This window comes from Condylura cristata, unplaced genomic scaffold (genome assembly GCF_000260355.1).
Source record: "Condylura cristata isolate star-nosed mole 26May11 unplaced genomic scaffold, ConCri1.0 scaffold00011, whole genome shotgun sequence".
NCBI lineage: Eukaryota > Metazoa > Chordata > Mammalia > Eulipotyphla > Talpidae > Condylura > Condylura cristata.
Window position 1 is genome coordinate 33,867,534 of NW_004567112.1, and position 27,868 is coordinate 33,895,401.

At 44.5% G+C, this 27,868-nt stretch overlaps 1 protein-coding gene across 11 annotated transcripts in view; it reads left to right on the plus strand.

The window, feature by feature from the left end:
- The window catches only part of KCNMA1 (potassium channel, calcium activated large conductance subfamily M alpha, member 1), a 658,697-nt gene that overhangs the window by 452,467 nt on the left and 178,362 nt on the right, over positions 1-27,868 (plus strand). For 10 of the 11 annotated variants that reach the window (XM_004680710.2, XM_004680711.2, XM_004680720.2 and 7 more), the window contains exons 10-13: positions 17,120-17,230; positions 19,891-19,996; positions 21,705-21,787; positions 25,285-25,354. In XM_004680710.2, the coding sequence (XP_004680767.1) occupies positions 17,120-17,230; positions 19,891-19,996; positions 21,705-21,787; positions 25,285-25,354 (370 nt within the window). The remainder of the gene's footprint in view (positions 1-17,119; positions 17,231-19,890; positions 19,997-21,704; positions 21,788-25,284; positions 25,355-27,868) is intronic. The other variant, XR_001145364.1, reaches the window with a different exon arrangement.

Here is a 27,868-nt window from a genome sequence, read left to right on the forward strand (position 1 = left end):
AGAGCTAGATGCACACCAGTAACTGTCACCCAGACTGACGGAGTATTTTTACCATCGCGCCCTTTCTCAGTCATAGACTTGGCTGCCTTTTCCCATTGGTTTTCAAATGAAGTCTTGAATGGGCTTTTTTTTTTTTTTAAGCAAAAATAAAACTAGTAACATCACTATCCTGCCACGGCTCCTCCTTGCTTGACAGTTGGCCATGCTGGACGGAGCAAATGCCTCTCCCGTCGGCCATCCCACTGTTTCCTGAGCTCAGGTGTCCAGTCTTCCCTTCAGAAAATGAGGAGGTGGGAAAAAAAGGCTCATTTTCTTGAACTACCCACAGGGCACCAGTTTCGGTCCGGAACAAAGGACAGTGGGTGAGAGGAGGCCAGTTGGCCTCTTTTCCATGAAGGCAGCACATTCCTCCACCTTCCTGCTAATGGAGCCCTCCTCGTCCTATTATCTTAACAGCCCTGAATGAGATTAGAACCAAGCTGTTCTGATTTCTGGGCCATTGGTTGAATCCAAAAGGCCAAATAAGTCCAGAGATTCCCATTGGTCGTGGCCAAGAGGAAAACAGCTTCTCTATTCATTTTGCCTTTAAGAAGTGGACAGGTCGCCTGCCATAAAGCAGAAGGCTCGCGAGGGCTGGGGCTCTCTTTATGATCTCCTCGCCCTGCTGTCTCAGCCAGCATTTCCTTAGCAAATCAATTGTCCTGAAGTCGATGTTGAAAATATTTCTTGACTTTCCAGGTAAAATTATTTTTCCCAAAATATTTTCGCTAGTGAAATGTGGGTGGGCCCAGTGGTTTTGCTTGATGGTGAACCAGATGAAGCCCACACAGCAGAGCTCATCCCCTGCTGGTCTGCTCTGGCACTTCCACCCCAGCCCCAGCATGCTGATGTCGCTTTGTTCTGGCTCCGTTTGTCATCTCTTTTAGTTTATTTCTCCCTTTTTCTCTTTTCTCCTCACGTATGAACATGCACCCTTTGCTTTCAGTGTACGCTTTGGGCGTCCCATGTCCCCAACCCAATGGACAGGGAATAGGTCCTGTCATCAGCACCAGGACTGTTCCTTTTACTTTACGCATTGTTTCCTGGTTCAAAAGCTAATTACTAAGTAGTTTAAAGAAGCCCTTTGGTCACTTAGATCTTTCATCAGAAAATATAAGCTTGGGGAAGGAACGGTAATAGAGGGCCATTAGCGCCCTTTGTTTGAGGTTGTTTTTCCAGTCAGTAGAACAAGATTGATGAAATGTTATGTTTGGCCAAAATTTGAGTTTTCATTTGGAATTCAGTGTTGAGAGAATGGACTGTCAGAATCAATAAGTTTTCTTTCGCTTGGGATATGGGCATGTGGTAGTAATTAGCAATATAAGGTCTTTAGTTGAGCAACCAAGCATGGATTCTGGCAGCAAACATAATGAGAAACTACAGTTGTTCTATTTCTAACGTCAAAAAGTTTCCAGATAAAATTAAATGCATTTGCGAAAGGAAAGCAGCTAAACTTTGTTGAAAGCTGGAGTTCAGACTCTTAAAATAGCATGCTGCGTGCCGTGTTTTTGTGTCTGCATAAATATATGTGCTGCACTCATGGACACACGTACGTATACTCTGCTCCCTAGGATTTCATGAAATGAGTGCCCAGAACATAATTAAAACATAGACATAGGGATTTGTTTATGTGTGCATATTTTACTCACATCTATCCTCTCTAACTGTGCATTAAGTTGTCAGAGAACTTGAAGTAACACTTGACCCAAAGCTACGGAGACATATAACTTTGAAATTCAAAGATTATTGAAAGTCAAGAGATGTGGGCAGAGACATTTTCAGGGCTTTGTTTATGCAACACCCAATTTTGGGATATTGGTGAGTAAGGAGATCTCACTGGCACCTCGTTTTCAGTGTTCATCTGTGCTATCTTCAGGCATAATGTGAACACTTACTGTGTCCAGAGCACCTTCACTGTCAACATGGTCTCAGGGGCTGCAAGTGATTTACTCCAGCATTCCCACCCACAGTCCTCACCTGACCTCCTGAGAGTCATACAGACCATCCCACAGTATATGTGGGACGACATGTGTACATGTATGTCAGGGGCATTCTCATGGCTCTTACTGTATTGGGACTCTGAAGAATAGGGACTTGAGAGTCAGTAGCCATGAGTTCCCTGCGTGGCCCAGGGAGGCATTCTCTCCAAGCTGAGTCCCCAGATCTTATTCAAAAGATAACCCTCCTGCAGCCCAGCCCAGCCCATGAGTAGCCCTCCTCATGTCCCTGACTCGTCTTCCTTTTATGCAAGGTCAAAGCTGTTCAGAGGTCAGGAGGCAAAGGGATGAGGCTCCCATGGCCTTGGGGGTCCCAGCTTGTTCCCCTTCCTCCCACAGCCTCTGCAGTTTCCCCCAGAGGTTTCCTCTGTGCATGTGACTCAGACCAGTCCTGGTTAGTTTATGAGAACTGACAAGATGATGGCCCAAGGTCACATGGCCAAGGGCCATGGAAAATAATCGGCCACAGGGAAGAATCCATGTGCTGCAACCCCTTTGTTAGAGGCAGCCAGACTGGGGAGCCATCCAAACTTTATTTTCCCATGATGGGCTTCTTGGGCCCCAAACTGAGGCTGTCCTATGTCAGGTGTTTGGGACACGGAGAATGGGATGATTTGGATAATTCTACTATTCCTGGTAGCCAAATGTTAGAGGACACAGAAAGAGATGAATGAACGAGAGAGAGAAAGTAGTAGGCAAAGGGGGTGGGAAAGTCAATGGAATTAATGTGGGGGCAAAATTCCCGACTTGATGAGGAAGGTGATATGACCCCTTTCTGGCTGGGGAATAGTTGTCACAGGTAACTGGATTCCAATTCAGGAAAGCTGCCTGTGAAAATTAAATGCTAGAGGCTTTTTTTTTTTTAGAACTTTTTTCATGTAGACAGGAGTGTGTACGTACTTCTGGACACAAGATTAATTGGGATTGCTCAACCCCCTACGACTGCCTTCTATGTTGGTAATGATATCTACAAACACTCATTTCTTTATTTCTTTTTTTTTATAACATTTATTTTTACATCATTTTGTACATTTTTATTTTCCATATCAATTGTAATCCCCACGGGTTTCCCATCACCAAGTCACCCGTGTGCCATCACCATAATCCCATGCACTTCCCTCCCCAACCCTCCCCTCCCCCGTTTTTGATCCCATTCCCCACTCCACCCCCACAAAATGTCTCTGGTATATGGTTGTTCATTATTCTTGTTATTTTCTCATCTGGTCCATTATACTCCTGCTATGAGTGAAACCATCCGGTAATTTTCTTTCTCTTTCTGGCTTATCTCACTAAGTATGATCTTTTCCAGCTCCATCCAAGTTGCTGCGAAAGACATGTGTTTCTCTTTTTTGGTTGCTGAGTAATATTCCATTGTATATATGTACCATATCTTTTTAGTCCAGTCATTTACTTTTGGGCATTTGGACTGCTTCCATGTTTTTCCAATTGTAAATAAAGCAGCAATAAACATGGGGGTGCAGGTATCTTTTTCAGTCAGTCAAACACTCACGTATTTCTTAATCCACACAGCAACTCTGTGAGGAAGTAATGTTTTTATCTCCATTTGGAAGGGGTAAGGAATTTTCCATCAAATTTTAATATACACCATAAGGGAAAGGAAGAGAAGGGTATGAGTGTCATGCTAGGCTTGTCTCCTCTGAGGATCCTGGCTCAGGTCAAGGGTGTAAAGGGGGCAGACAGAAGCCAATTCTTTCTGGGTTTTTCTCATAGTGCTAGACGAGACATACTTACCCTTGCACATTTGTCACATTGAGAAGCTTTCAAGGATGGACAGAGCATTGCCCACGACCCATGATGAGATCTGTGCCTTATTGGAGGGTTACAATACTTTGAACCCCTGCCTGACTCCATCTTTCTAGGGAGTTCATTTCCTAGGTCACCAGTGGTGATCAGCTGGGCTGTAACTCCCTCTGGGGCAGAGCCTGCCTGTATGCCATCTTAAGAAAAATGGCCCTTCCCTGCAGACAGAACTACCAGTGCCCCGTTGTTCCTAGGCTGGCCCATAGTGCAGTTCATAGCACTTCTCTGGTGGTGGAATTGTAGCTGTTGGTGATAACAGGATGGTGGGAGCCCCTCCTGGAGAGTCCTCAGCGAGGTACATGGTCTAGATTCATGAAGTAGTTCGAAGCTGGAATACAAATCCTCTGCAGGCTGCATACTCCTTGAGGGACTTAGAAGTTCTGTCTTCAACTGCCAGTGTGGCCTTGGGGTTGGGAGAAGGAAGCTGAAAGTCAAGGACAGAGCTAGACAGGGTTTGATCCTGCTTTTCTATTTAAAAAGAATGAGGGCTCTCCTTGGTGGCACAATGGGTTAAAGCACCGCATTATGAAGCTCTCCGAAGCCACTGCAGCACTAGTTTGACCCCTGGCCAGGGAGCTGACCCACATGGCACACCAGACCTCTCCTGACCTGCCCACTGATCCCCTCAGCAGTGTACTTTTTCAATCTGCCTGTTGTGCTCCCCACTCTGTCTCTGGTGAATCCTCTTACTGCCTGTACCCCAGTTCTGTATGCATAAATAAATAAATCTTTAAAAAAATAAATAAGAAGAATGAGAAAAGTGATCACATCTTAAAGAACATGCAGTATTTCTAGAACAAAATTTCAAGAAATGAGAACTGCTAGTGCAGGCAGGTAAGGACTTCTAGGTAGAGTTAGTCCTTGACTAACTACCCACCTCTGTTAGCATTTCCACTGGTTCATTTACTCAGCCCACGGACTGTCCCTGTGCCTGATACAATGATGCTTGCTGTTGGTGCAGGGCTCTGGTAGTGAGCAGCTTTCTCGGCGACCCTGGAGTCTCTGGGAGGCTACAGGCCATGTAAAAATTCCAAAAGAAAAAAAAGAGAAAAATCCAAAAGAATAAGATTCTGTTTTAGAGCAAAACAGTCAGAATTGATCCTTCTTAAAGCAGTCCACAGAGTTGACTCCTCGGGAAAGGGTATTGCAATCCATACCTCAACTTCTAAGCCCAGGGGAGCTAACACCCTTTATGCTAGTCCTCAGATTCTGTGAACCCCTTTGGTTCACACCACAGGTCTCCCTGGGACTAAGTCTTTTCTATTCTTATTTCTTTCTCTGGCTCTAAGTTACCTAGCAGTTCATCCAGCAAGACGAGGCATCCAGAGTGATCTTCCTTTTCTTTGAGCCCTTATTCAACTCTGTGTCTTTTCTCATATCAGAAATGGGCTCATCCTGCCCCTCGCCAGTCTTCGCTCACTTTCTACTCCCTCCTGCCTCGCTGTCTGTATGTATATGAAATTCCACTTCATTTTCTCACCATGCTCAGGTTTTGCCTGCTATGGTTCTAGACCTTGCTAATGTTTTTCAAAGAATTGGGATTTTCAGTGATCTTTCTTCTGTGCCAGAAGACGGATGATTTCTTTGCAAAGACTCATTTAATCCAGCGTCACTGAAAAGAGCGCTAACATAAGCTCTGCTCTAACCTTCACTCACCCCTCACGTGCTTATCGAGTGCTTACATACACCTGGCGCTGGGGTGTATGCACATCTACCTACCCATATCCATCTCCAAACAGGCCACATCTGGGGCTGTGTTATTGACCCCCAAAGTGGTTGGGGACATCAAACACAGTGCTTACTTAAACATCCCCTCTTGGGGGGCATCTTAGAAGTGACTGTCTTTCAACAGTAACTTTTCTACCTTTGCTTTTGATTTTTCCTAAAATCACCTTTGTTGAGTTAACATTGGTTTACCATGCTATTTATGATTTAGGGGAATAGGGTCATCCCTCCTCAGAGGTACGGCATCACATCCCACTCACCACCGAGCACCTGTGATTCTCCACCATAGAACGCTAGTCCCTCCCCAGATTGCTCCCCCTCTGGTAGCCTTAGTTCTGCAGTCAGATTTTAAGGACTTTGTTTTGTTTTTGTCTCTTCTTTCCTTTGTTTCTTTGAGTAACATATGTATCAATCTCAGCTCTTTCTAAGCTGACCTGACTCTTGTGTTTGGGGCCAGGTGAGGTTTAACGCATGCAGTGTTGCTGGAGTTTTGTGTCATCACTCTTTCTTCTCTATTCACGTGTAGTCCAGGCAACACTCACTCTCCCTTCCCCACGATCTACAAGGGGGACCTGTTCCCCTGAGGGATAGTCCCGATGTCATTTCTGATTTCTGTGTCACAGATCGTGCTCTGTTGAAATGTGACTGAAGCTTTGCATGTTACACAAACTTCCTTCTCTCAGCAAGTAAGACATTCAGTCCTCTCAATGCGTGGTCCACATGCTCTTCAGCCTGAACTTCCCAGCAATGTCTTCAGATTCCTAGATTTTAAAAGCCATAAATTAGCAAATCATCAACATATCACCAGGAAGGATCATCTGGTAGCGATTCTAGTCAGAAGGAAACACAGGCCCCAATAACTGATCTTCACAAAGATATGAAGAACTGTAGACAGACAGATACAGTAAATAGGAAGACAAACAGATAATTCAATTTGACAGCCCATCTTGAGCTGATTAGGCATTCTGCTTTGATTAACATTAAACTTTGGGGGGAGGGAAAAAATGAGATTGCCTAATACTTTGCAAAAATGACCCCTTGACTACTTCTGAAATTCAGTACACAGGGGCAGATACCAAAAGCAAGTGTCATCAATGCTGTGCTCTATATAATGTCATATGCCAGGTATTCCCTTCCAGTTAGTGTTCGTAGGGGGTGTGGATGTGGGCACTTCTTTCTTTTCATCTGCTTCGGATTCTCGTAAGCCACATCTTCAGTTCCTTTCAAACTTGAAGCTCTATTTAAGGAGACTTAGATGCATATTAAATCAATTTCCTGATAATATAATGGAATGAAGCCTTGTCCCCTCTCTCCCCACTTCATTTTCCTGCTGTCTCTCTTCTCTTCCACACACTTATCAAAATGTTCCAGCTATTGTTCTGAAAACAAGAATAGAAATCTAAGTGGGAGATAAACTGTGTGCCTACAGAAAAAGTCATATTCATGCCTAGACTTTTGCTCTCATATTCTTTCTTCCATTAAAAAACAAAAAGAATTCCAAATATCACTTCTCTAATTATAATCTTAAAAATTCTTTCCGCTCAACCTCACCTTTGGTTGGGTGAATCCTTGCTGGGTGGATTCAGAATCTAAATGACAAATGCAACCACCTGGGACTAAGTTGCCTGTGTTTCCTGGCTTCCTGCTCTGTCATTCATTCTGATAAAAGGCTTTCCAGAACTGTGCAAATGGTTCCTAGTAAATTTGGATTCATCCTACTGGTGGTGTCATCATACAGTGAGAATAAACCAGGCTATTTTCTAGGAGGCCACGTCCAAGGTCTCCCTTGGTTAAAAAGCTGTAGAATGTGATGCAATGTGAAGCTCACAGAAACCTGAAATATTGCTCCCGTGGGTCAGGCCTGCCTTGGTATTGCATAACTGTAGCCCGCTCCCATCCCTGGAACGGTAGGGACTGCTCCAAATGTGGTTGGTTGTCAAGAAAAAGTACCCTTATCTCCCCTCCCTATGGCTTCCAGATAAGGGAGCATAGAGATACTTCAGAGGAGATATATGCCTGTCTCTGTGAGAAGGTTTGTAATCTTCACCACCGACTTCAAAGACAAAATACACTGAAAGTGCCTGTCCCAACATTTTTGCTCAGCAAACAATTACTTGAGCACCTATCATGTGTCAGGCACCGTGTTAGGTGCTATGGTGAAAAGGATGAGTGAGACATTATGAAACTTGCTCTTCTGAAGCTTACCTGAGACTTTGACCAGCCACAACCAGCCAAAGAGGCGGTGGCAGCTTGATTATGTGGGAGCCCGGCCCCCATGAAATTTTCTCTTTGGCAGTTCTATTCAATATAAGCCAGCAGCAAGCATGAAGGCTACAGTCACTACAGAGTGAATGCTTCTGAAGGCATTTGATGATTCTCATTGTTAAAATTGCCTGTTGAAGTAATTTATGGCAAAGGTAACAGTAGGGTGACTTGTAGATCTATAAAACTTAAAGCTCTAAGGATGCAAAGGAACTAAAGAGGGGGTCAGAGGAACTAGGGGGAGCTGCTTACACCACCCTGAGTTCCACTCGTTTCCATACCTTACATTCATCCTTCCATGGCCTGTTCTGCCTTAGCAAGTCTCGGGACTTGGGAATTCCTGCCAGTGCTCACATGTGTAACAGATGCTGGAGCCTGCGGAGGTCCATGCAAGTGTGTGGCTGGGTTGCAGAGTGGATGGCTAGAAGCCTCTGCCAGCTGGGCTGACATCCTTGGGTGTGGCTGGGGAACAAGGCCAGGACACGTCAACATATTGTCATTTATGGGAGGGTCAATCTCATATGCTCTAGGGATTTACCAGGGATGTGTGTGTGTGTGGGGGGGGGGGAGGTTCACTTTGAAAATGAAAGCTCTCTCTAATGCTGGCTCTGTACTAGGCAGAATTAAGAATCATTTATTTGTTTAGACTCTTTCTTCCTCTATCTTATCTTTACCCCCAAAGGGTGTGGTCATTGTTTTCTTCTCTTGGTCCCTTAAAGTAGCATTGGATGTGGAAACAGAAAAGTCTGCTTTGATATGACCAAATGAAATTTCAGAGCCCTGGTTCTCTGTGTGAACAGAGAAGCATCTAGGATTTGAAGTTCAGTAATAAGATGAATAAAATGTGAAGACTTGAAGATGTGGAAAGATAAACAGGAATCTCTTACTTAAGGAAGCTGTAGCATATTTTTTTTTTTTTCTGGGAAGGAAAGAGGGAAGGAGAAAAGAGAAACCAAAATCATGGCGATAACGCATGCACAGCCCTGCATGCTGGGTTATTGTGGAAATTAATTGAGAAGTTAAAAATAAGTTAAACAAATCTATCTGCTGGAGTCCTTTGGTTTCAGGGAAGAGAAACAAATTCTTGCTGACTTAAGCAAAAAAGGAATTTTTAGAGGTGGAGAAGGTCACAGTACCTTATGGAACTCAGAAAAAAGCTGAAGAATATGGTCCCAGAAAGCACAGAGATTTCAGAGAAGTAGTTCCGGGTTCCAGGAAGCAGAGTCTTCGGGCTGGTCACAAGCAGCCTTGCACCAGCCTGCATCTCCTGCCATCATGAATTTAGTGACCCTCCACTGCAGATTGGAAGCACTGATTGGCGTGGCCTGGGCGGGGCCATTGCTTCAAATTCTAGGCTGCTTCTACATTTACCAAGACTGACTCTGGTTGTGACATGACAGCATAGGTCCTCAAATTATATATGAAGTGAAGGATGGGTGACTGTGGGACATCAATATAACTGCTGTCTCCTATACTGAGCGGCTCAGAATTTATTTTTTGGACCTGGCCTGAGGCTCCCTGTAACCTACATGCTGTCAAAGATGGCTGATCAGTCGTCACATGCGGTCCACTTTGGAGTCTCTCTGCAATTGGAATGGGGCAGGTGTTGCAGGTGCAGATTACGGATTCCTCTAGTGTGGTTTAGGACCTGACCCCATGCAGATGATGGGGAGTACCTCTTCATGCACAGAGAATTGCTCTGGTCAGGACATCCCAGTGTTCTCTGTTTGGGCTACCAGAAGTATGGCCGTTGACCTTGAGGCTCTGTTACATAGAGGTGCCCTTGTTGCACTGTTGGGACCTAAAAGCTCAGCATTCTACCCCATTTAGGGAAATAGCAACACAGCCTTTCTCCCCCAGAACAGCACTATTGACAGCTGGATATGATGATTCCTTTATTCCTTTCCTCACTAGGAGGGAGAACACATTGCCTTCCTTTGTGATTACCAAAGTACTAGATGAAATCCTGGGTAGGAAGTGATCTTATCTTTCAACCTACTGGTCTCTGAATCTCTTTTCTTCTGTATTTGCTTTTTTCTTTTTTCCATTAGTTTTACAGGAAATAGTTAAAGTAAGTTTTGGGGACTGTGGGCAAAATAGTGCTTGTGATTATTTAAATTGTTTCACTCTTGCTCAGGCTTCATGTGCTATTCTCATAATAGTGAGTGGTGGTAGATTTAAGATAGCAGAATCAAGCAATGATTTAACAGCTTTTAGTAAATTATTTGTTAAATTTCTTACCATGTTAAAGGGACATTCAATCCAAGCATGCTTCATCAACTGGTCTGATGGTCACAAATAGTTCTTGAAAATCCAGCAAGTTTTGGGGGTCTTGAGCTAGGTCCCAGGCTGTGAAGAAAGACAGCTACCTTGGGACCTGCTTGGCATTCACTTTGGTTACCAAAGGTGACCCCCTGCATGGAAGTCAGTGTCTTTGGGACAAGCTCACTGTACAAGCAGAAATGGGGAGGCAGGAATGCGATTAGCCCTCTTCCTTTTGGGCACTGGGGTGATGCTCCCACAGGTAATGCCTGGATGTCAGTCACCCTGAAGGATAGGACCCAAATCAGGGAGCACTGAGTGACAGAGCAGTCAAAGAAAGACTACCAGGTGACATGGAATCTGAGGCCCAGCGTCTTTCTAATCCTCAGCGTACCTGAAGCACCTTGGAGAGGTGGTTATGGAGCTACTGGACGGCTCAAATTCAACCACAAGGAACAAGGGGAAATTTTGGACTAACCACAGGGTGATTGTGAGCGCCCTTGCCACCCACACCTTGCTTTGTGTATGATAAAGTGCTGCTGAATTCCCTTGACAAGTACTTCTTAAAATTCATTCCCATTGCATCAGGGGCTACCAGTGGCGGGGGTGTTACAGGGAGGGGGGAAGAGAAAGGCATGATTAGAAGGCTCAGCAGAAAGACAGAAGAGATTCTAGCATATGTATTTGATATAAATATTATAGTTTTACAGAGACATCTAGATCAATATATGCCACATTTCATCTACCTCTTTGACAAAGTGAGCACAATGTATTCAGGGAAAGCTGTATAGGATTTTCAATTTACTCTGTATGATTTATTGTGACAGGATAGCTATGGGTTTTTTAAGTTCTTTATACTTGTTCCAGTAAAAATGGATATAGTATCTTTAAAAATAAACAGCCCAGAGCTGTGCATTTTACATTGTCTTGCTAGAGAGAGGCTCCGCTAAAGAGATCTAAGACCTCCTTGCCCTCGGGGGCCCTGATGCAGTCAGATTTGCTCTTTAGCTTTTTTTGGGGGGTGGGGGAAGACTGTGGGGAGAGTAAATAGGGAACTGAATCAGGAAGCTATTGCAGACGTCTAGACAAGATATGATGATGCTGTGAAGTAGATGGGGCAGGGAAGGGGGCCCTCTGGGAGGGTTCGTCAGTGTCTGTCAAGTCTGGACCTCTTCATTTTATAGTGGCTGACTCCAGGCCACACAGAAGTGGCACCCCAGTCTCTGTTTCCCAGCCCAGGCTCCTTTCACACCAGCTGCTTCCTCTATTTAGAAGGCACCAACTAAGCGATAAGTCTGCTCTTGCTCTTGTGTTCACCTTGCGCTGTGCTGAATCTCTGGACCTCATTTTCCACATCAAAGTAATGAAGGCACACAGATAAACATTTGCCAAGGGCCTTTCTGTTGCTGAGATAAATGGGAGACATACATGGAAGGGAGCCCATCACTGTCACTGTTCCCATTTCCAAAGACCACCAGCTCTAAGAAACCTGAATCTTTTTAAAAGTGAGCTGATTTTTTGTTCTCATTGAGCTGCTCAGCCTTAGTGGATCTCTGGATGCCTCATTCCCTGGAGTTTGAAAAGCTTTTTCTGGCAGCCCCTCAGATGCCCCTTGTATGCCATTGACAGTAAATCTAAATGACTCCATTCTAAATATCTCCACTGGAACTGAGATCTGAAACTGAGGTTCCAAAGCCACTGGGACATTCTTTCTTGGCCCATTACCAACGAGAGGGTAGGACCTTGAAGAGATGTTCAGAATTTCATGCTGGCGTTGGAGATAGTGAATAATGGGAGACGTTCATTAATATATTTTTAGTGAAGATGTAGGACATGGAATGAGGAATAGAAAGGTTTCTAGTGAACCCTGTTAGAGTTCTTAGTCACCAAGCATTATTCCAATCCTGATTAAGGCGTGCTCAGCCACTTGATGCCAGTCTTGCCCGAGTCCACTAGTGTTCAACACCCATAATTCAATCCAGTCCATGTTTATGAAACTCTTACCCCAAACCAAGCATACTTGCTTACATTGGATGAGTAACTCCATTTTACCAAAGCTCATCTGCTACTATTTTGGCATTTAAGATGCTTCCTGGTACATCTGAGATGGGTCTTTTTATTCAAGTCATGAACATTAGTTTATCCCAAGAAATATTTGTTCATAGAACATGACAAAACTCAAAAAACCCAGAAGTCCGTCAGATCATAAATGGTTATTGATTTACATTTGTTCACCATCTTCACAACAGCCCCTGTTGCTGAGATAAACAGAAGACATGGAAGGGAGCCCATCACTGTCACTGTTCCATTTCAAAGACCCCCAACTCTAAGAAACCCGAATCTTTTTAAAAGTGAGCCAATTTTTGTTCTCATTGAGCTGAACTTAGCCTCAGTGGGTCTCTGGATGCCGTATTCCCTGGTGCTTGAGGGGCTGTATAGTCAGCCCCTCCAGAAATCAGTTGTTAAGATAGTCAGTCTAAAATCCAGAGCTATAGATAAAAACAGCTTTAGCTACCTCCATAGCATGGTCCTTCTAAATATTCTGTTGTTAATGGATCACTTGGCTTTTCTTAACCCCTGACTTCTTGGGCTGCTAAGAAACTACCGGTGACACATGTTGGACATGTGCATTGCTAAAGTGGACATGTGCATTGCTTTGTGGTCTTTGGCTTGCCAGGTGATGTGACTTAGGTTTAAAACTTGGTTTAGAGTTTCTGCCATTGTTCTGAACTAATGTGGCTGGACTCCATTGCGTCACTGGATGTTTTAAATGAGGTTCATCTCTGTCCATCCCAGTCCTCAGCCTAAGCCTCTGTCCTGGTCCACTGAGGACTCCCTCTCCACCCCCTCCAGTCCCTTTTACCATCTGTCTAGGAGGAACCTCTACTTGGCCAGCCCTGCCTGCCATGCAGGAGCAGAAGTCAAAGTCCTTCAGCCTCTGCTCTCCACACTGTCACCTTGGATTTAGTGAACATTAGGTTGGAGACCTGAGTTACATTCTGGGCAAATAGCTTTACTTGCTGTGGGGCATTAGCCTTGTGGCTTAAGGACGTTGATGTTGAGAGGTAATCTGAAAAGATGCAGATCATTGGAGCACTCTCTGGGTTAATAGAGGAGATACTGTACACTAGTCACTGGGATAGTAGTATTGTTTGAGGATTAGGTGAGATTAGAGGGACCACAGAACACTTTCCATCTGTTACCTACAGATCAGATCTCACCAGAATCTTGCCATTTAATCATGTTTAGGATGGGCCTTTCACGTATATTATCTGTTTAAATAAATCTTCAGGATAACCTCATGAATCAGGTACTAGCTGCAGCCTCTCAGACACTCTGACTTTATAGTTGCAAAGTGCAGAATTGGTACTTTGCCCGAGACTATTTAGTTATTTCATGTCTGAACTGAGCTCACGCAGGATTATCAAAGTATGAATCTCGCATGGTAGATTTGTAGGTGTCATGGACGTTGGCAAAGATAATTTTGGGTGAGGAGCTTTTGGGTATTCTTCATCCATGCACTGTGAACAGCCATCACTCTGCCTGCAAGGAGCACGTGCTTCTGTCCTTCTTAAACATCCTCAGCTACATTTGTAATCATTACAAATGCAAGAAACTCAGCTTCTTTTTTTCCTAGCAAAAATATCCCCAAATGGATAGCCCTGGAATTTTCAAAAGCCCTGAAAATATTTCTGGGAGAATATATTTCTCCCTTCCACCGTTCATCCTGACCCTTCTGGGCATCCTATGCTCCCCCAGGCAGGGGCTGTGCTGGTCAGAGAAGCCCTTTGAATTCAGATGCTGAGTTAGAGAGGCAGCTCTCCCCATCCATCAATTCTAACTGCATTCAAACATTTTCAATATGTGGGCTCCTTGATATCTTTCACTGTATGGAAAACAAAATGGAGGGAAATGATTATTGGCACAAAAGGGGGAAGCCGTAAATCTTCAAATCAGATATAGGACAGATTGGAACAATATGGGTTCTCCAAGGTTGCCATGATAATGTACCTAATAACTCTCTCTGGGCAAAAAGGCAATCTGCTTTCAATCAATCTCTTTTTTTTTTTCTTCTTCTTCTTCTTCTTCTTTTTTTTTTTTCCTGAGCAAAAATACCAATTACGTTGAAGGAGGCTTTTTTTCTTCCTTTTTGATAAAGACGGCTCTCCACCTCAGAAATCATGCTGTAGCTTAAAGATATATATTTTCAATTGTCTAGAATGGTATTGGACAGCTAGCACCAAATGAGAAAAGTCAATTCTTTTTTCTCCCCTCTCCTGCCAGCATTTGTCTACTTCTTAAGAGAAGTGAAAGCTAATTAAAGGCTTAAGGGATAATATTGATTGCATTGGAATATATTTTATATGTGCCTAAGCACATTTTCAACGAAAAGAACCCTGACTCTTTCTACGGCTGAATAAATCAGCTGGCTGAGCCTTTGATTCAAGGGTGAGAGAGGTGAACTCATCTCCTTCCCTTCCACTTCTCACACATCTGTCCTAGAGATGAATGGGGAAAAAGGGATGCTGGCATCTGTTCATTCAGTCTTTGCATCTATGATAGGAAGGAAGAATGTGCAGGCATTTCCCAGGACCTCTGGTGGGTTTTTGTCCAATTCTGAATAATGACCAGGTTTATGCTGGTATAGAACTTTGAGCTGTGCAGGGCCTGGTGCAGGAGATTGCTGGCTACTAGTCACTTCTCAGCTTTCTTATCTCTTAAGTGGGGATCACACACAATCCTGGTGGCAGAGCATAGTATCAAATCAAATTTTCACCCCCACGAGAGCCCCAACCCCATATCTGACCTATGGGGGTAAACACATACATTGGATTTGTGCTGCTTTTATTTTCAGCCATGGAAATCTATGGGAAGAAAGCATTAGAATTACCCCCAAACAGCCTCACTACCATTTGTGAAGAGATCAGATCAGGAGGGAGATCTTGTTTTTTCGTTACTTTGAGCACACTTGACAAATTTCCTATCAGAAATCTGACTCAGAATGTACAAATTCACCTGCAGTCTGCTCTGTCTATATAAAGGAACACAGGCCACAAGAAACATGTTCAGGTATGACCTGGTGAATACCTGGTAGATAACCCAAGTGTTCCATTTTTATTGTGTATTCTGACACAGTTTGTGTTTCTGGAGTGGGTTAATCACATGGGTTTTGGACATGAACTTTGGATGAGGGTTTCCCACAACCTAGCGGATACCCACCAGAGAGTAGAGCAGTCCTGTTAGACGTCTCTGCTGAGGTAGCCTGTGGATGTCCTCCCCTCCCCTGTGGCCTCCGCTTGCCCAGTGGCTAAGTGCAGCACTGTAACAATAACGTCTATAATGGTCATATTATTAACTGCATCGTGCATATTATTGATTTACTCTTTGTTCTGCATCATTATCCTTTCACCCATGAGTTTACTGCATTATTCTCACATACTTAGTCAAGCACCAAATTACATCCAAAGGGCAGGCTCTTGTAATGACATCTAATGGGATATTACATAAGCCATCATCTCTGTCTCCTATTAAGAGCCGCCTCCAGCCAATGAGCTTGCTGCCTCCTTGGAATGCACATAGGGTAATTATTAAGTGCCAAGGACCTGGCCATTCTCAATTTTTCCCATGAAATTGCCATGTTTCACATTTGCCACCTGCCCATGTCTCAGAGCCCAGCCAGGGACTCAGCCTCTGGTGCTCTGAGCTTGAGGACATGGGGATCTGAGCTGAGCCCCTTAGCCCAGTCTCTTTACTAAAAGCAACTGGGTTGTAACCTCCACAGTCAATCGTGTGGCTTTGAGTCGGGCATAGGGTTGTAAAGAAGTGGACACTGAGGGTCCTCCCAGGTGGCACACGGGTTAGGCCGCAGCACTGCAAGTGAGCTGTAGCTTCAGTGCGAGTTAAATCCCCAGCCCCGGAGGTGACCCACATGGCACAGCAGACTTCTCCTGTCTTACTTGCTGCTCCCCTCAGCAGTGTATTTCAGTCAGTCTGCCTGTTCTGCTCCCCACTTTGTCTCTGGTGAATCCTCTCACCACCCCTGCACTTTGGCTTGTACCCCAGTTCTGTATGCATAAATAAATGAATAAATCTTTAAAAAAAAAAAAGAAAGAAAGTGGCCGCTGATAGCCAGCTGTCAGATTAGATGACTCAGGAGTCCACAATGTTGGCAGGACTGTTGTAGGGGTTCTGGAACAGGGACTCATGTCAGGGTGCCACCATCTCCAGGAATGGAAATCCAGAGCGCTCTGACCAAGCAGATGGCTCCAGCCTCCTCCCTTCCCAGCTTCTCTCCATCTTAAACTCCTGGGACTTCACTGGAAAAGCTCAGCACCCTAAGGTAGCAGTGCCAGGGAGGTGTGACCTCCGTTCCATAGGCATCCTACCCCATTGAGGCTGAGTAATGCTCACTTACTGTAAAGTGTTACATGCCCCCATTGTTGGAGGAGTGATGGTGGAAAAATGCAAAATTTCCTTTTTACTGCTTATGGCCAGCAGAGCCCATAACGTGTCAAGCCGCACATTAGCCACCCTGATAAAAGTCCGCTTTCTTACACACAAAATCATCGTTTCAGCAAGATTTGTTATCTCATTACCTGATAAGCTCTATGTCATAAACCAAGACTCATTCGGTAAATCTCCCGGGAAGACGCTTTGTGGGCAGAAAGGGAGAGATATGAATCTGCAAGGGACTTGATAATGCAGCATTTAAACGCAAGCATAATGTCACTTATTGTTAAATGCATAAAACCACTTGGCCAAACGGTTGGGCTTTTAATAGGATTTTGTGCAGCATCAGGTGAGAAGCCATATGCCTTTTCTGTTGAGGAGTCTCTGAGCACCTGCCGGCACCGCTGCTTTGCCTCACAGCCCTCTGGGGTTGGGGCTGCGCTTACTGGGGGTCCTGGGGGAGATGGATGCTTCCTTGCAGCTGCAAGCTTCCTCTGTCTTGCCTGGGTGGGGTGCTGGGCTGAGACCGCGCCGACCTCTTCTAACTGGCCTCTCCTGTTCAGGCACATTGTAGTCTGTGGACACATCACGCTGGAGAGTGTTTCCAACTTCCTGAAGGACTTTCTGCACAAGGATCGGGATGATGTCAATGTGGAGATCGTCTTTCTTCACAAGTAAGAGGCCCCTCTGCCCAACCAGGCACCCTTGAGAGAATTCCTGGATGTTTGTAGAAAGTGGGGGCTTGGGGCAGTGTTAGAGGGCGGCAGGGTTGAATCAGTTGTGTTCTCTGCTGACCTCAATGCAGAGGACAATATGGAACCAGTGGAAAAGGAAGCAACATACATAGATCAGCGGCGAGAACAGAGTCTGCCTCTGTGGAGACAATTCTAGCAAATAATTGCAGCATTTGTGATGAATCAGACACATCATTACTGTGCTCTCAGCTCGTTGGATTCATGGATGGACCTGGGTGTGTTTGCAGTTGGAATGGATAGCTGCACTGGTGTGGATGCTTAATGAGAGCCGGAGTGCCATAGTCATCCAGCAAGACGCAAACCTAACAGGAGGCAGTGGATCAGCTATCACTGCCTCCCTGGAAACCTCCGGTGTGCGACTCTGAGCCTGTGCACAGTCTCTTGCTTAATCACACAGGGAGCTAAAGTACATGCGCTGGACTCAGAGAGCTCACTTCGTATTTGGGCTCAATACAGTGACTAAACAAGTTGATTAGCCCTGGGTCTCAGTCTCTGCATCCATAAAATGGGTAGATCATAACGACTTCTCTCTACATCTTTGGGTAGTATGTAAGAATGCAAAGACATAATCCATGTACAGAGTCAGATTTGCAGTCAGTGCTCAATAACTGTTAGCTGTCACCATCACAGGAAAAATAGATTAGCCTGCACAATCAACTATGGAGGTAAATCTTTAGTTTGTTTCATAGGTGAGAAGAGCTAAGCTATCTCTCCTCCGCCCCAGGAGTTAAGCTTTGCCTGATTCCATTTATGGAGAAATATAGTTTGACACAGGGATCGAGAGTTGGGGTTCAGGAAGAACAACATGGGTGGCAGAGGCATCTTGGGGTCAGCTGTGGCCCCGCTTTACCCCAGCTCAGATGTTGGCCTTGGCTGGATATGGGGTTGACTTCCTAGGGGTTCATCCTGGTCTGGGTTTGCTGAGGTTAACTTCTCAATAAATTCTGGTGCTGGGCCTTTTCTTCTTTCTAGCATTTGTTAAAGGAATACCAAATGTGGGCCTCCCTGGTGGTGCAGGGGTTAAGACTCAGCACTTATTACCAGTCAGTCTGGCATGAATTTGAGCCCAGGTCAGAGATATGACTAACAGGGCACAGCAGACCTCTCCTGTCTTGCCCACTGCTCCCCTCAGCAGTGTATTTCAGTAGCTCTACCTGTTCCGCTCCCCCCTCTGTCTCTGGTGAATCCTCTCACACACACCCCCCCACCACACCTCTGGCCTCAGTTCTTGTATGCATAAATAAACAAAATCTAAAAATATATATATATATATATATATATATATTGTTCACCATATTTGAGCACCAGCACTGATTTCCCCAAAGTTCTGAAGAGTGCCCCCTAGCCATGGGCAGGAGTGGTACACACAGATCAAAGTCAGTGCCTCGCCGCTGATTGCCTGCTGTGGGGTCCATCCTCTCCTAGCCTCCAGGGTGACTCAGGGATGCAGGGTGCAGATTCTACCCTCATGTTGGTCGGGCATTTCCAGATGAGCACATCTATGTGCTACACTTAGGTCAATTTTTGTATTAATGGATGGAGTCAATTTAATTTGAGTGGCAGAACCATATCAGGTGTCTGTATCAGGGAAAGAACACAGCTTTCTGCATGACCGGGGATATTTTCCTGGATCTGGAAATCTCAGATTTGCACAGCCTGTGCCCTTCTCTTGCACTCTGCTATAGTCAGAAACAACAAGCTGCCTGTGAATGCTTCAGTTGCTAGGATTCACCTCTGTGTCCCTAGCATCATGTCAGTGTCGACATCTTTGTAGATGGCCTAGTTAATTAACCTCTTGAAGCATTGGGTTAATAGCAAGCCTTCCTGTAGGGTTGTTTTGAAGTTTAAATAAGTTAATACTTGTCAAGTACTCAGAATGGTGTCTGCCACATAGTAAATGATCAAAAACAGGATGATTATTACTAAGTTCCTAATCAAGGCTAGGCAAGCATTGATTCACACCTGGTCGGAATGTAGGCTCTAACTAACACCATCCCTCAGCACCTACCACCTTGTCGTGAGCAGGTGCTTTTCATCTATGTGGAGTTTGATGATTGAACAAGTCAGTTATTTCAGTCCTTGTCCACCAGCAAGAAAGACATCTGTACATCTCAGCTCCGAGAATGTGAGATAGTGTACACATGTGAACAACAGCAGTACTGAGAGTAAGTGCATTCCGTGTGTGGCTGCTTAGAGGTGAAAGCTTTGAGCCAGACCTTGTGGTCCTGAGGTAGACACACATGGGGTAAGGCAGCCGATGGAAGGAACAAAGGCTCCCAAGGAGGCTTTCACTTGCCCTTGATGTCCCAATCTCGGTTTCTCTGTTCAGAAAATAGCACACAACTAAGTCCAGGGCCTTTGGCTTCATAGGTCTCGAACTGTGTAGAGGTCATGAAGCACTCTAGTTGACCTCAGTGCTGGTTTGGGTGTTCCCTGGGCTGGGTTTTTACTCTGAGTGTGAGAGTTTTACTTATGGCAAGAAAGGAGACTACTCTGAAGGTGATCTGAGAGAAGGGCTCCAGAGAGCTGAAAGGCCTGTATGTGTTTTCATGGTGACCATTGCTTCTCTCCCTGCACAGCATTTCCCCTAACCTGGAACTTGAAGCTCTGTTCAAACGACATTTTACTCAGGTGGAATTTTATCAGGGTTCAGTCCTCAATCCACATGATCTTGCAAGAGTCAAGGTAAGAAGGAAGAGGTGACTTCTGTTTTCACTCCATCTGGGCTGGGGGTGTCTGACGGTGGTGAGGGATTTGCATCTAGGACGGTCAAGAGTCACCTCCAAACCCCTAGTGAGAGAAGTCTGTACCACCAGCCTTGACATCACCCTGCCTCTGGACTCAGGGATTCATTCTGTGGACACATGCCACACCACCTGCGAGCATTCCATACCTCCATACTTGGGACTAGTCATAACATGAAATTAATTTTGTTAGTCCCCTCAATGTCAAGACTGCTGAAGGAAGGGTACAGTTGCGTGGCCTCAGTAGTCTCATCTCCAGTGTAAGATCAAGTAATTCACATCTTAAATAATTAAATTGAACTCAACATAGCTCTAAAATCTAGTATTTACATCATGGGCTATTAAGAATATATATACAGTAACATTTTACCAAAACATAAAACATTTTAAGTTTCCTTTCCACACAGCCCCCTCCTCCCCACCCAACCAAATGCTAAAGGTACAGGTCGCTGATATCACTTGCTGCCAGAACCTGCTAAATTGGAATCTTTTTAGAAAGCACACCTGAGGCTTCTAAGGGGAAGGGATAAAGCAAATTGGCATCTGCCGCTTTACTTATTGGATTAGGCTTTGTGAGCACATTTAATATTCGCGTGCCCGTGGGTATTGAATAATACTGTGATTCCTGTGGCATAAATGCTAATTGTGGGCACCCCCTAATTCAGCAAATAATGTAATTGGCAAATATGGATAAGGTAAGAGGATTTGGGTAAATTCTTTGGATTATTACAGCAGAAGAGACAATTGGTGGCACACTACAGAGAAAACCATGGCTCCCACCACATGCAGGAAAGGCCTACTACAGGGATGACAGCTTGCCGGCCAGAGTTAGCATGAGAATTTCTACTCTTACAGATTCCAGTTAATCTTAATATTATCCAGACATGATCTAAGTTATGGCTAATGGCAAATCTTATGAGAATTTAGAGAAAATAGTTATTGTTCATGGGCCTAATTTAAATGCAAACAGTTATTAGCACAGTTTGGGATCCTCTCTAAGGAATAAATCCTTTCTGGCTTATGTTTAGTTAAGTCAGTAGGGTGTGTTTTGAGGTCCTCTGTAACGTTTCATACACATGGGTTTGTTGTCTTTTGAATATCTGAATGCTAATTAAATACTAAACAGTTCTGAGCTGTTATCTGATTTAAGGCTCTCATTTCCTCTTACTCCACAGCCAGGGAAGATGTGAAAAAAATTAAATGAAGGACTCTGGAGTTTAAATTTCTTAAGCCCAACCGTTCAGTGAGCTTGCTAATGTGAGAGGAGTTTAGACCACCTACCTACACTTCCTGACCAGAAAAATAAGGAAAACCAGTGCAGACGATTGGGAAAGGAGGTGGGGAGGGATTGAAAGGCTTAATTAATTGCTATTTAAAGAAATCTGGAAAGCTTACATGTACGCGGCTATGCAAAATGAAAAGTATACTTAGGGAGATATGTATTGTGCCCTCCAACAGCAACAAGAGGAGCTGTTTACACCATAACAAGAATTTGCAACCTATACTTTTCATAAAAACTGTAATCTCTCAGGATTATTTTTTTCTGTCCTCACAAAGCACCAGACTCCCTAAGAGCTCTCAACAGAGACTGCAACCAAGCTTGGCTATTCATGTGTCTGTGTCCTGTGCTTTTTCTTTTGGTGTCTTAGATAGAGTCAGCAGATGCGTGCCTAATCCTTGCCAATAAGTACTGCGCTGACCCCGATGCTGAGGACGCCTCCAACATCATGAGGTAACCACACGGAGGACGGGGGCCCTGGGCTGGCGCTCTGCAGTCCTGGCTGCTTTGTGGAGCTTTGACTCTGTGGCACCTGCTTTCCTCTCATCAGCTACCCCACAACTTGCCACATCGGTCCTGGGGGAGCTGAGGCTGTAGTGGTCACGGTGGACAGTGACACAGGACACTGTCAACTGAAAGCTCACCCTTAGGAGGTGGGAGCTCTGGGGTGTCCACTCAATCCTGGGTTTGAGCTACTTTAGACAATACTAGAAAAGGAAAGGTGGATTTAGATAGGGTGCAGGCCTGAAATAGGTGTGATGTTCTGTACGAGGGAGTGAACCCAAGATAGCTTAAACGGGAGTGATTTTGTCCCCTGGAAGACATTTCAAAATACCTGGAGATGTCTCATAACTAGAAGATGCTGTTTCATATTCTACAGTGCATATAAGAGATGCCACAACAGTAAATTACCTGGCCCCAAAATGTCAGGAGTGCTGAGGTTGAGACTGCCCGATTAGAACTTTCCAAGTAGCCAGATTAGTGTCTGTCACAAAGAGGAACTTATTCACTCATTTTCTTGTTCCAACCAGTTTCTCAAAATGAAATCATTTTTTTCCAATGGACATCTTTTCAGTACTTTTAATGCTAATATGGATTCCTAAGGTAATATTCTAAGAGAATTTCTTAAACCTACTTTTCTCAAGTCCTCTACTCCCTTTACTTTGTAGAATCTCTCCTGGGCCCTCTTTGGGAAACAGTGCCCTGTGCCTTTCCTTCATATAGATTAGATCCTATGTCAAATGCCATTTTCTGCTCAACTCCTACTTATTTTATTTCATTTCAGAAGAAAATCCTTCCATTTTTGTTCTTTCTGTAGTTCTATATTCAAGACATCTTGTGACTGTTAAAGCCTTTAGGATTTTTTTTTTTAATTGCATAACTGTTAAGAGAGCCAGAGCCAGGAGAGAATAATAATAAAGAGAACTTTGTGGAGAAGACAGGGACCAGAGAAAACATTTCACTCCCACTGTATTCCCAGGAAGTCTTTCTTAATTATGAACAGTCATCCTTTTGGTCTAGACAGAGTTCTCTTTCCTTATGGCCTGGTTTACCAAGGCTTGGGAATGAACCTGAGATGAAGGGCTGGGAATTGGCCTTTGCATCCTTACAAAACTCCCATCTCTTTCCTTTGCTTTTAATTAGCAGCCCCAAGTGATAAACCCTTTCCCATCACTGAGGTAGGGAGAATTCCCCTGTCGGTTTCTGATGAGCAAGCCCTCCCCTCAGCAACATCTGGTCCTGTGTCTGGCAAGTGACATCTGGCACAATGTTCTCTTTCCACTCAATTTTCTTTGGCAATATGCATAGTGTGGTCCTTTATGAAAGTTGATGCGTGAACTCTTGGAAGCCGTGGGCACGCCAGGCTGCAGGGAGATGGCGGAATGGGCACGTGTTCCCACATCTGGGCCAACTCCCTAATTAGTCATGGCTGGAAGTGACTACAAGGGCTGGCCTGAGCTTGGGGTGTTTCCACAGGTCCTCTCCTTCAACAAAATTTCCGTCCTTTATGTTTTTGTGTCATTTGAAGACCAAAAGAATCTTAAGAAACTAGACTTCATTACTTTTAGTGTTTCTGGAGATTCAAATTCAAAGATTTCTAATGAAAGACTAAGAGGAAGTGAAATTTCATGGTTTGACCCCACAAAGAAATTTGGGACTGGTACTGCTTTATACAATCTATTTTTTAGAAGTGACTGATTAAAATGAACATTTCTCTTAACACTAATATTTTATTTAAATCCTGACTGTGATGGGGTCATTATGAAGACTTACAGGTGAGAAGGGCAATTGGCATGATGCCAAGGCACAAAATAACTGAACCAAGGTAGTATCCAAAATGTAATGAAACCACCCACTGACCCAGACTTAGAACTCAGGCTCAGGAAGCCAAGGAAATGGGAGGCTCAGGGTTAAAAATGGGCTTTGTCTATGGCTTGACTGTGAGTAAAAATAAATAAATAAAAATAAAATTTGAAATCTTATAAAACGGGAGACTGGTTCTTCTCCTTATTTGTATAATCTTCCTTCCTCCTAAGTTTAATGAGACCAGTCTGCCCCTTTTGAAATTAAAATGTCAAAGATCCCTTTGAAATGAGCTAGTACAGAAACCCAGCTAATGCTGTGAACTGAATTCCGATGCTGACAGAGGCTGCAAGTCCTTGAGTTATAAGTATGGGCCAACACAACACTTTTTCAAAAATAAAATAAAATCCTTCAAGTGAAAAAGCTCAGGGTGAATTTGTGCAGGGAGAGGCTTATGTGCGATCCATTTCCTAAATTCACAAGTCATAGCTTTTCAGACAAAACTGCTCCCTGGCTGACTTCTCTCCATCTTTGCACAAAAAGGGATGAAGCATAACTGGGTTCCTTGGTGTGAAGCTTGTGAGGGTGATCATAATGCACTTGCATTTCTGATTGGGCTAAGGGGATGGGCCTTTCTGTGGAATTCTATTCTTTAGCCTTCCTGGTCACAGGAAGAAATGTATAATGTCACCTCTGACAGAGTCGGGAATGACAAAAACCATAACTTACACATGGAGAGAGCTTTTAATGCTTTCAAAGCATTTTCACATCTGGTCTTCCATTTGCTGCTCATACCAAGCCTGTGAAATAAATAAAGCAGGTACTGTTGCCCTCGATGTACAGATGAGGAAACAGTCACAGAGAGCTCTGGGATTTCCTGTAGGTCACCCAGTTCATGAGCACTAGAGCTGGGACTGGAATCCAGGTGTTTCTAGACCTCTGTTCCCTGCCCCTCCCCCTTGCACTGTGACTGACTAGGGGAGCAGAAGTTAGGGTTAGGGTGGGGGCAGGCAGTGGTTAATACTGAGTGTGAACTGAAGGCACTTGGTGGGAGGCAGTATTTTCTACCAGAACTTGACCTTGGCAAAGCCTTGACACTTGTCTCCAAGCAGTGTTAAAGTCATCATTCAGTTGCTGTTTTAATTGATGTCTACCTGAGAACCTAATTAGAAATGATCTTTTGGGAGAGTGGATGTGTGTACTAGCATGCACACATTAGAATCATTCATCCTGCCACTTGTTGGATTTCTCAAGTAGTTAACTTGGAAATTGGATTCAGCAGACTTTCTAGTCTCCTATTGCAAACTTCCATTGGCCTCTAGGAAAGCAGAGCTTGCTTAATGCAGATGCTGATATGGGCAATCAGCCTGCAATCCTTAACCCCACCCCCAGCAGGCACAACCAAGCACTATGGGTTCCTCCTACCGTTCTGCCCAGGACACCTTCTGTGTCAGAGTTGTGATTTCTTTTTCACACGACCACAAGGCAGAGTGCTGGAAATACAATTTAGTTTGGCCCCGTGTCTAGGTGGTCCTGATCGCTGGCCCTGCATTTCCTCTTTTTGGAGGGAATCAAGTTAATCTTCCTGTGATACTCCATAGATAAGCTGGAGTATCCTGCCTCAGCTCTGGTTCTTTCTTTTTCAGAGTCATCTCCATAAAGAACTACCATCCTAAGATAAGAATCATCACCCAGATGCTACAGTATCACAACAAGGTAAGACAGTGAATGCTCATCTGAAGCTTACAGATATACCAGGGATCCAGCCTCATGCTCCTGACCCCTCCGTGAACCTATGCCCAAACACACACGCATGGACACAAATCTGCACACCGCTCACATGCACACCCGTGCAATCCACAGTGTGGGGGGGGGGAGGGGTTGTCAACCTCTCTGAGGTATTTCTTCAGTCCAAGCATCTCTTTTGCATTGGTTACCGGAAGGAAGATCCTTAGCGTACTGATTCATTCTTCCAAGGAGCATCTGTTGGACCCCTAGTTTCAGAAATTCTGATGTATTCTTCCATCCCATTCCAACAACTTCCATTTGTGTTGCAAAAACTGCCCTCATTGCATTAGTCAGGATTTATTGAACACCTGCTATGTGTGCAACACTCCATTTGACTCCCTCTCCATGGATATGGAAAGAAGTCCAAGTTTGTGTCCTCAGGGGCTTAGCAGTGAAGTTGTAGAGAATGTATAGTAGGACTTTTCAATAAGAGACCAGGTGAACGTGGAGGAGTAAATACCAGCTGGGAGCAGGCACAGCCTTCTTCAAGTCAGACTGAATGCAGGAAACTGGGTGCGTCTCCAGAAATTAAACATACAGGAATTTTTGTAGTGGTACAGTTTATGAGGATTGGAAAGAAAATCAGTGTTGGAGTCTTTGCTGCTTCCCTTGTGATTACCGCTCAGTAAACCCAAGTCCAGCCTCTCACTCAAAGGCGGTGCTCCTTCCCTTGGCTGGCCGCTAAATTCCCAGGGAAACAGCTTTGAGGGAGGGAAGGTGGCACCTCTCTCTGTTTGATATGGAACTGGTTATCCCTTTAATGGGGCTTAGAAACTGGAGACTGCTCAGTACCTGGAACCAGGTGTCCTGTCTGCACAGAACAACTCCCTGCTGGGTTGTGAGTGAGCGTGCACCCCCACTTACAGGCCATATCCCCGACAAAATAGGCAGTCAGGTGACCCGGAGAAGCCCCTGTTCTGCCAAATGCACTTGTGCCATGTGCCATGCTATTATTTCTTAATTGCTGGCACGTGCTGCCCATTTTGCTGTGAGCAGGCCCATCAGAGGCCATTGTCGAGAGGAGCCTGCTGTCGGTGACTGGCCTACCCCTCGGACCTGCTGCCCGCTGCTGACCGTGGCCCAACCCCTCGGCAGGTGGTCTCACTGCCGTCCGGCCATGTTGTGCTCCAGCCAGTGGGGCTGGCGGTGAGCACCCGAGGTCCTATTTGGTCCTATTTGTCTCTGGAAAAGCCAAGGACACTGAAAAGACAAAGTCGGGGTATTGGTAACCATAAGCAAGTTTGTGACGGTTGCCCCTGTAGGTAGAGGTGAATTTTATGAACAAGGCTGTATGTGACTGGTGACAGCTCCGGAGGCAACAGACTTTCCTTTCATTTATGATTTGAAATTTCATTTAGTGTGGGAGTGCTTTAAGTGGTTGTTTATATTTTTGCCTGAATTTAGATTGAATAGGAAAATTAATGTTGTATGTTTGGAAAGCGATGTCAGTTCCTTTTTTCTCATTCCAATGAGTGCTGATGCAGCGTCTTCAAGAAATTAAAGAGGATTTCAGCTGTGTGATTCTTGTCAACTCAAAGTTGTTCACTGACCTAGAATCCAAATGGTACCTGGTCACTCTTCATGGGCTCTTTGCAAGCCGAGTGCCTTTTAAAAACTTCTTCATTGAAATTATTCAGAAACTACTATGAAAATATTGACCCAACTATGCTTATTAGCTTATAACTAATTTTGAGTAACACCCAAACGGATTTGAGCTTCAGAGTTGGACAAACTCATTTGTGAGAGTCTGACCCAGCAAGGCCAGTAAGGGACAGTGATTTTGACACAGGACAGTTCCTTGTGTTTTTATGTCTCTCTCCTAAAGAAAGAACAGAAAGTCCACTGGTCACTGTCTGTTATCTCATTTCTTGTAGGGCTGCAAATAGGCATTCTTCTCACTGCTTTACAATTTTATTGTTTCAAAACATGCCCCTGCCTACCCTCTAATATGTTTCCCCCCACCCCCTTCCCTTACAATATTGTTTTGCTTTCTCTTCTGGCACTTTCTCTTTACCCATAAGATGCCCAGAGATCTCCACCTATTAAAACTTGCTTTTAGGAAAGAACCTGCTATGTGCAAACTTATGTCATTGGCAGTTCCATAATTGGATAGCAGACTTCCAATAGAAAGGATCTCAGTCTCCTCTGACTTAATGACATTGATATTCTAGGACTCCAGAGGGATGTAGATAAGCTGCCTTCTTTCTCTCTATGTAAAACTAGCCCTGAATTCATCATCATCGTAATCTCAGAAATTTGCATCATATTTTATGGTTTTAAAAGAACATAAACACCCATGGTCTAATTTGGCCTTCATTTGACCATTTGTCCATTTGAGCTTCTCAGTGTGACTTGAGATGGGGGTCTAAGTTCTGTCTAAGAGCAAGGTGGTGGATACAACTCAGGGTCATTTGGCTGCTCACGCTCTGAGAGACAAAGCTG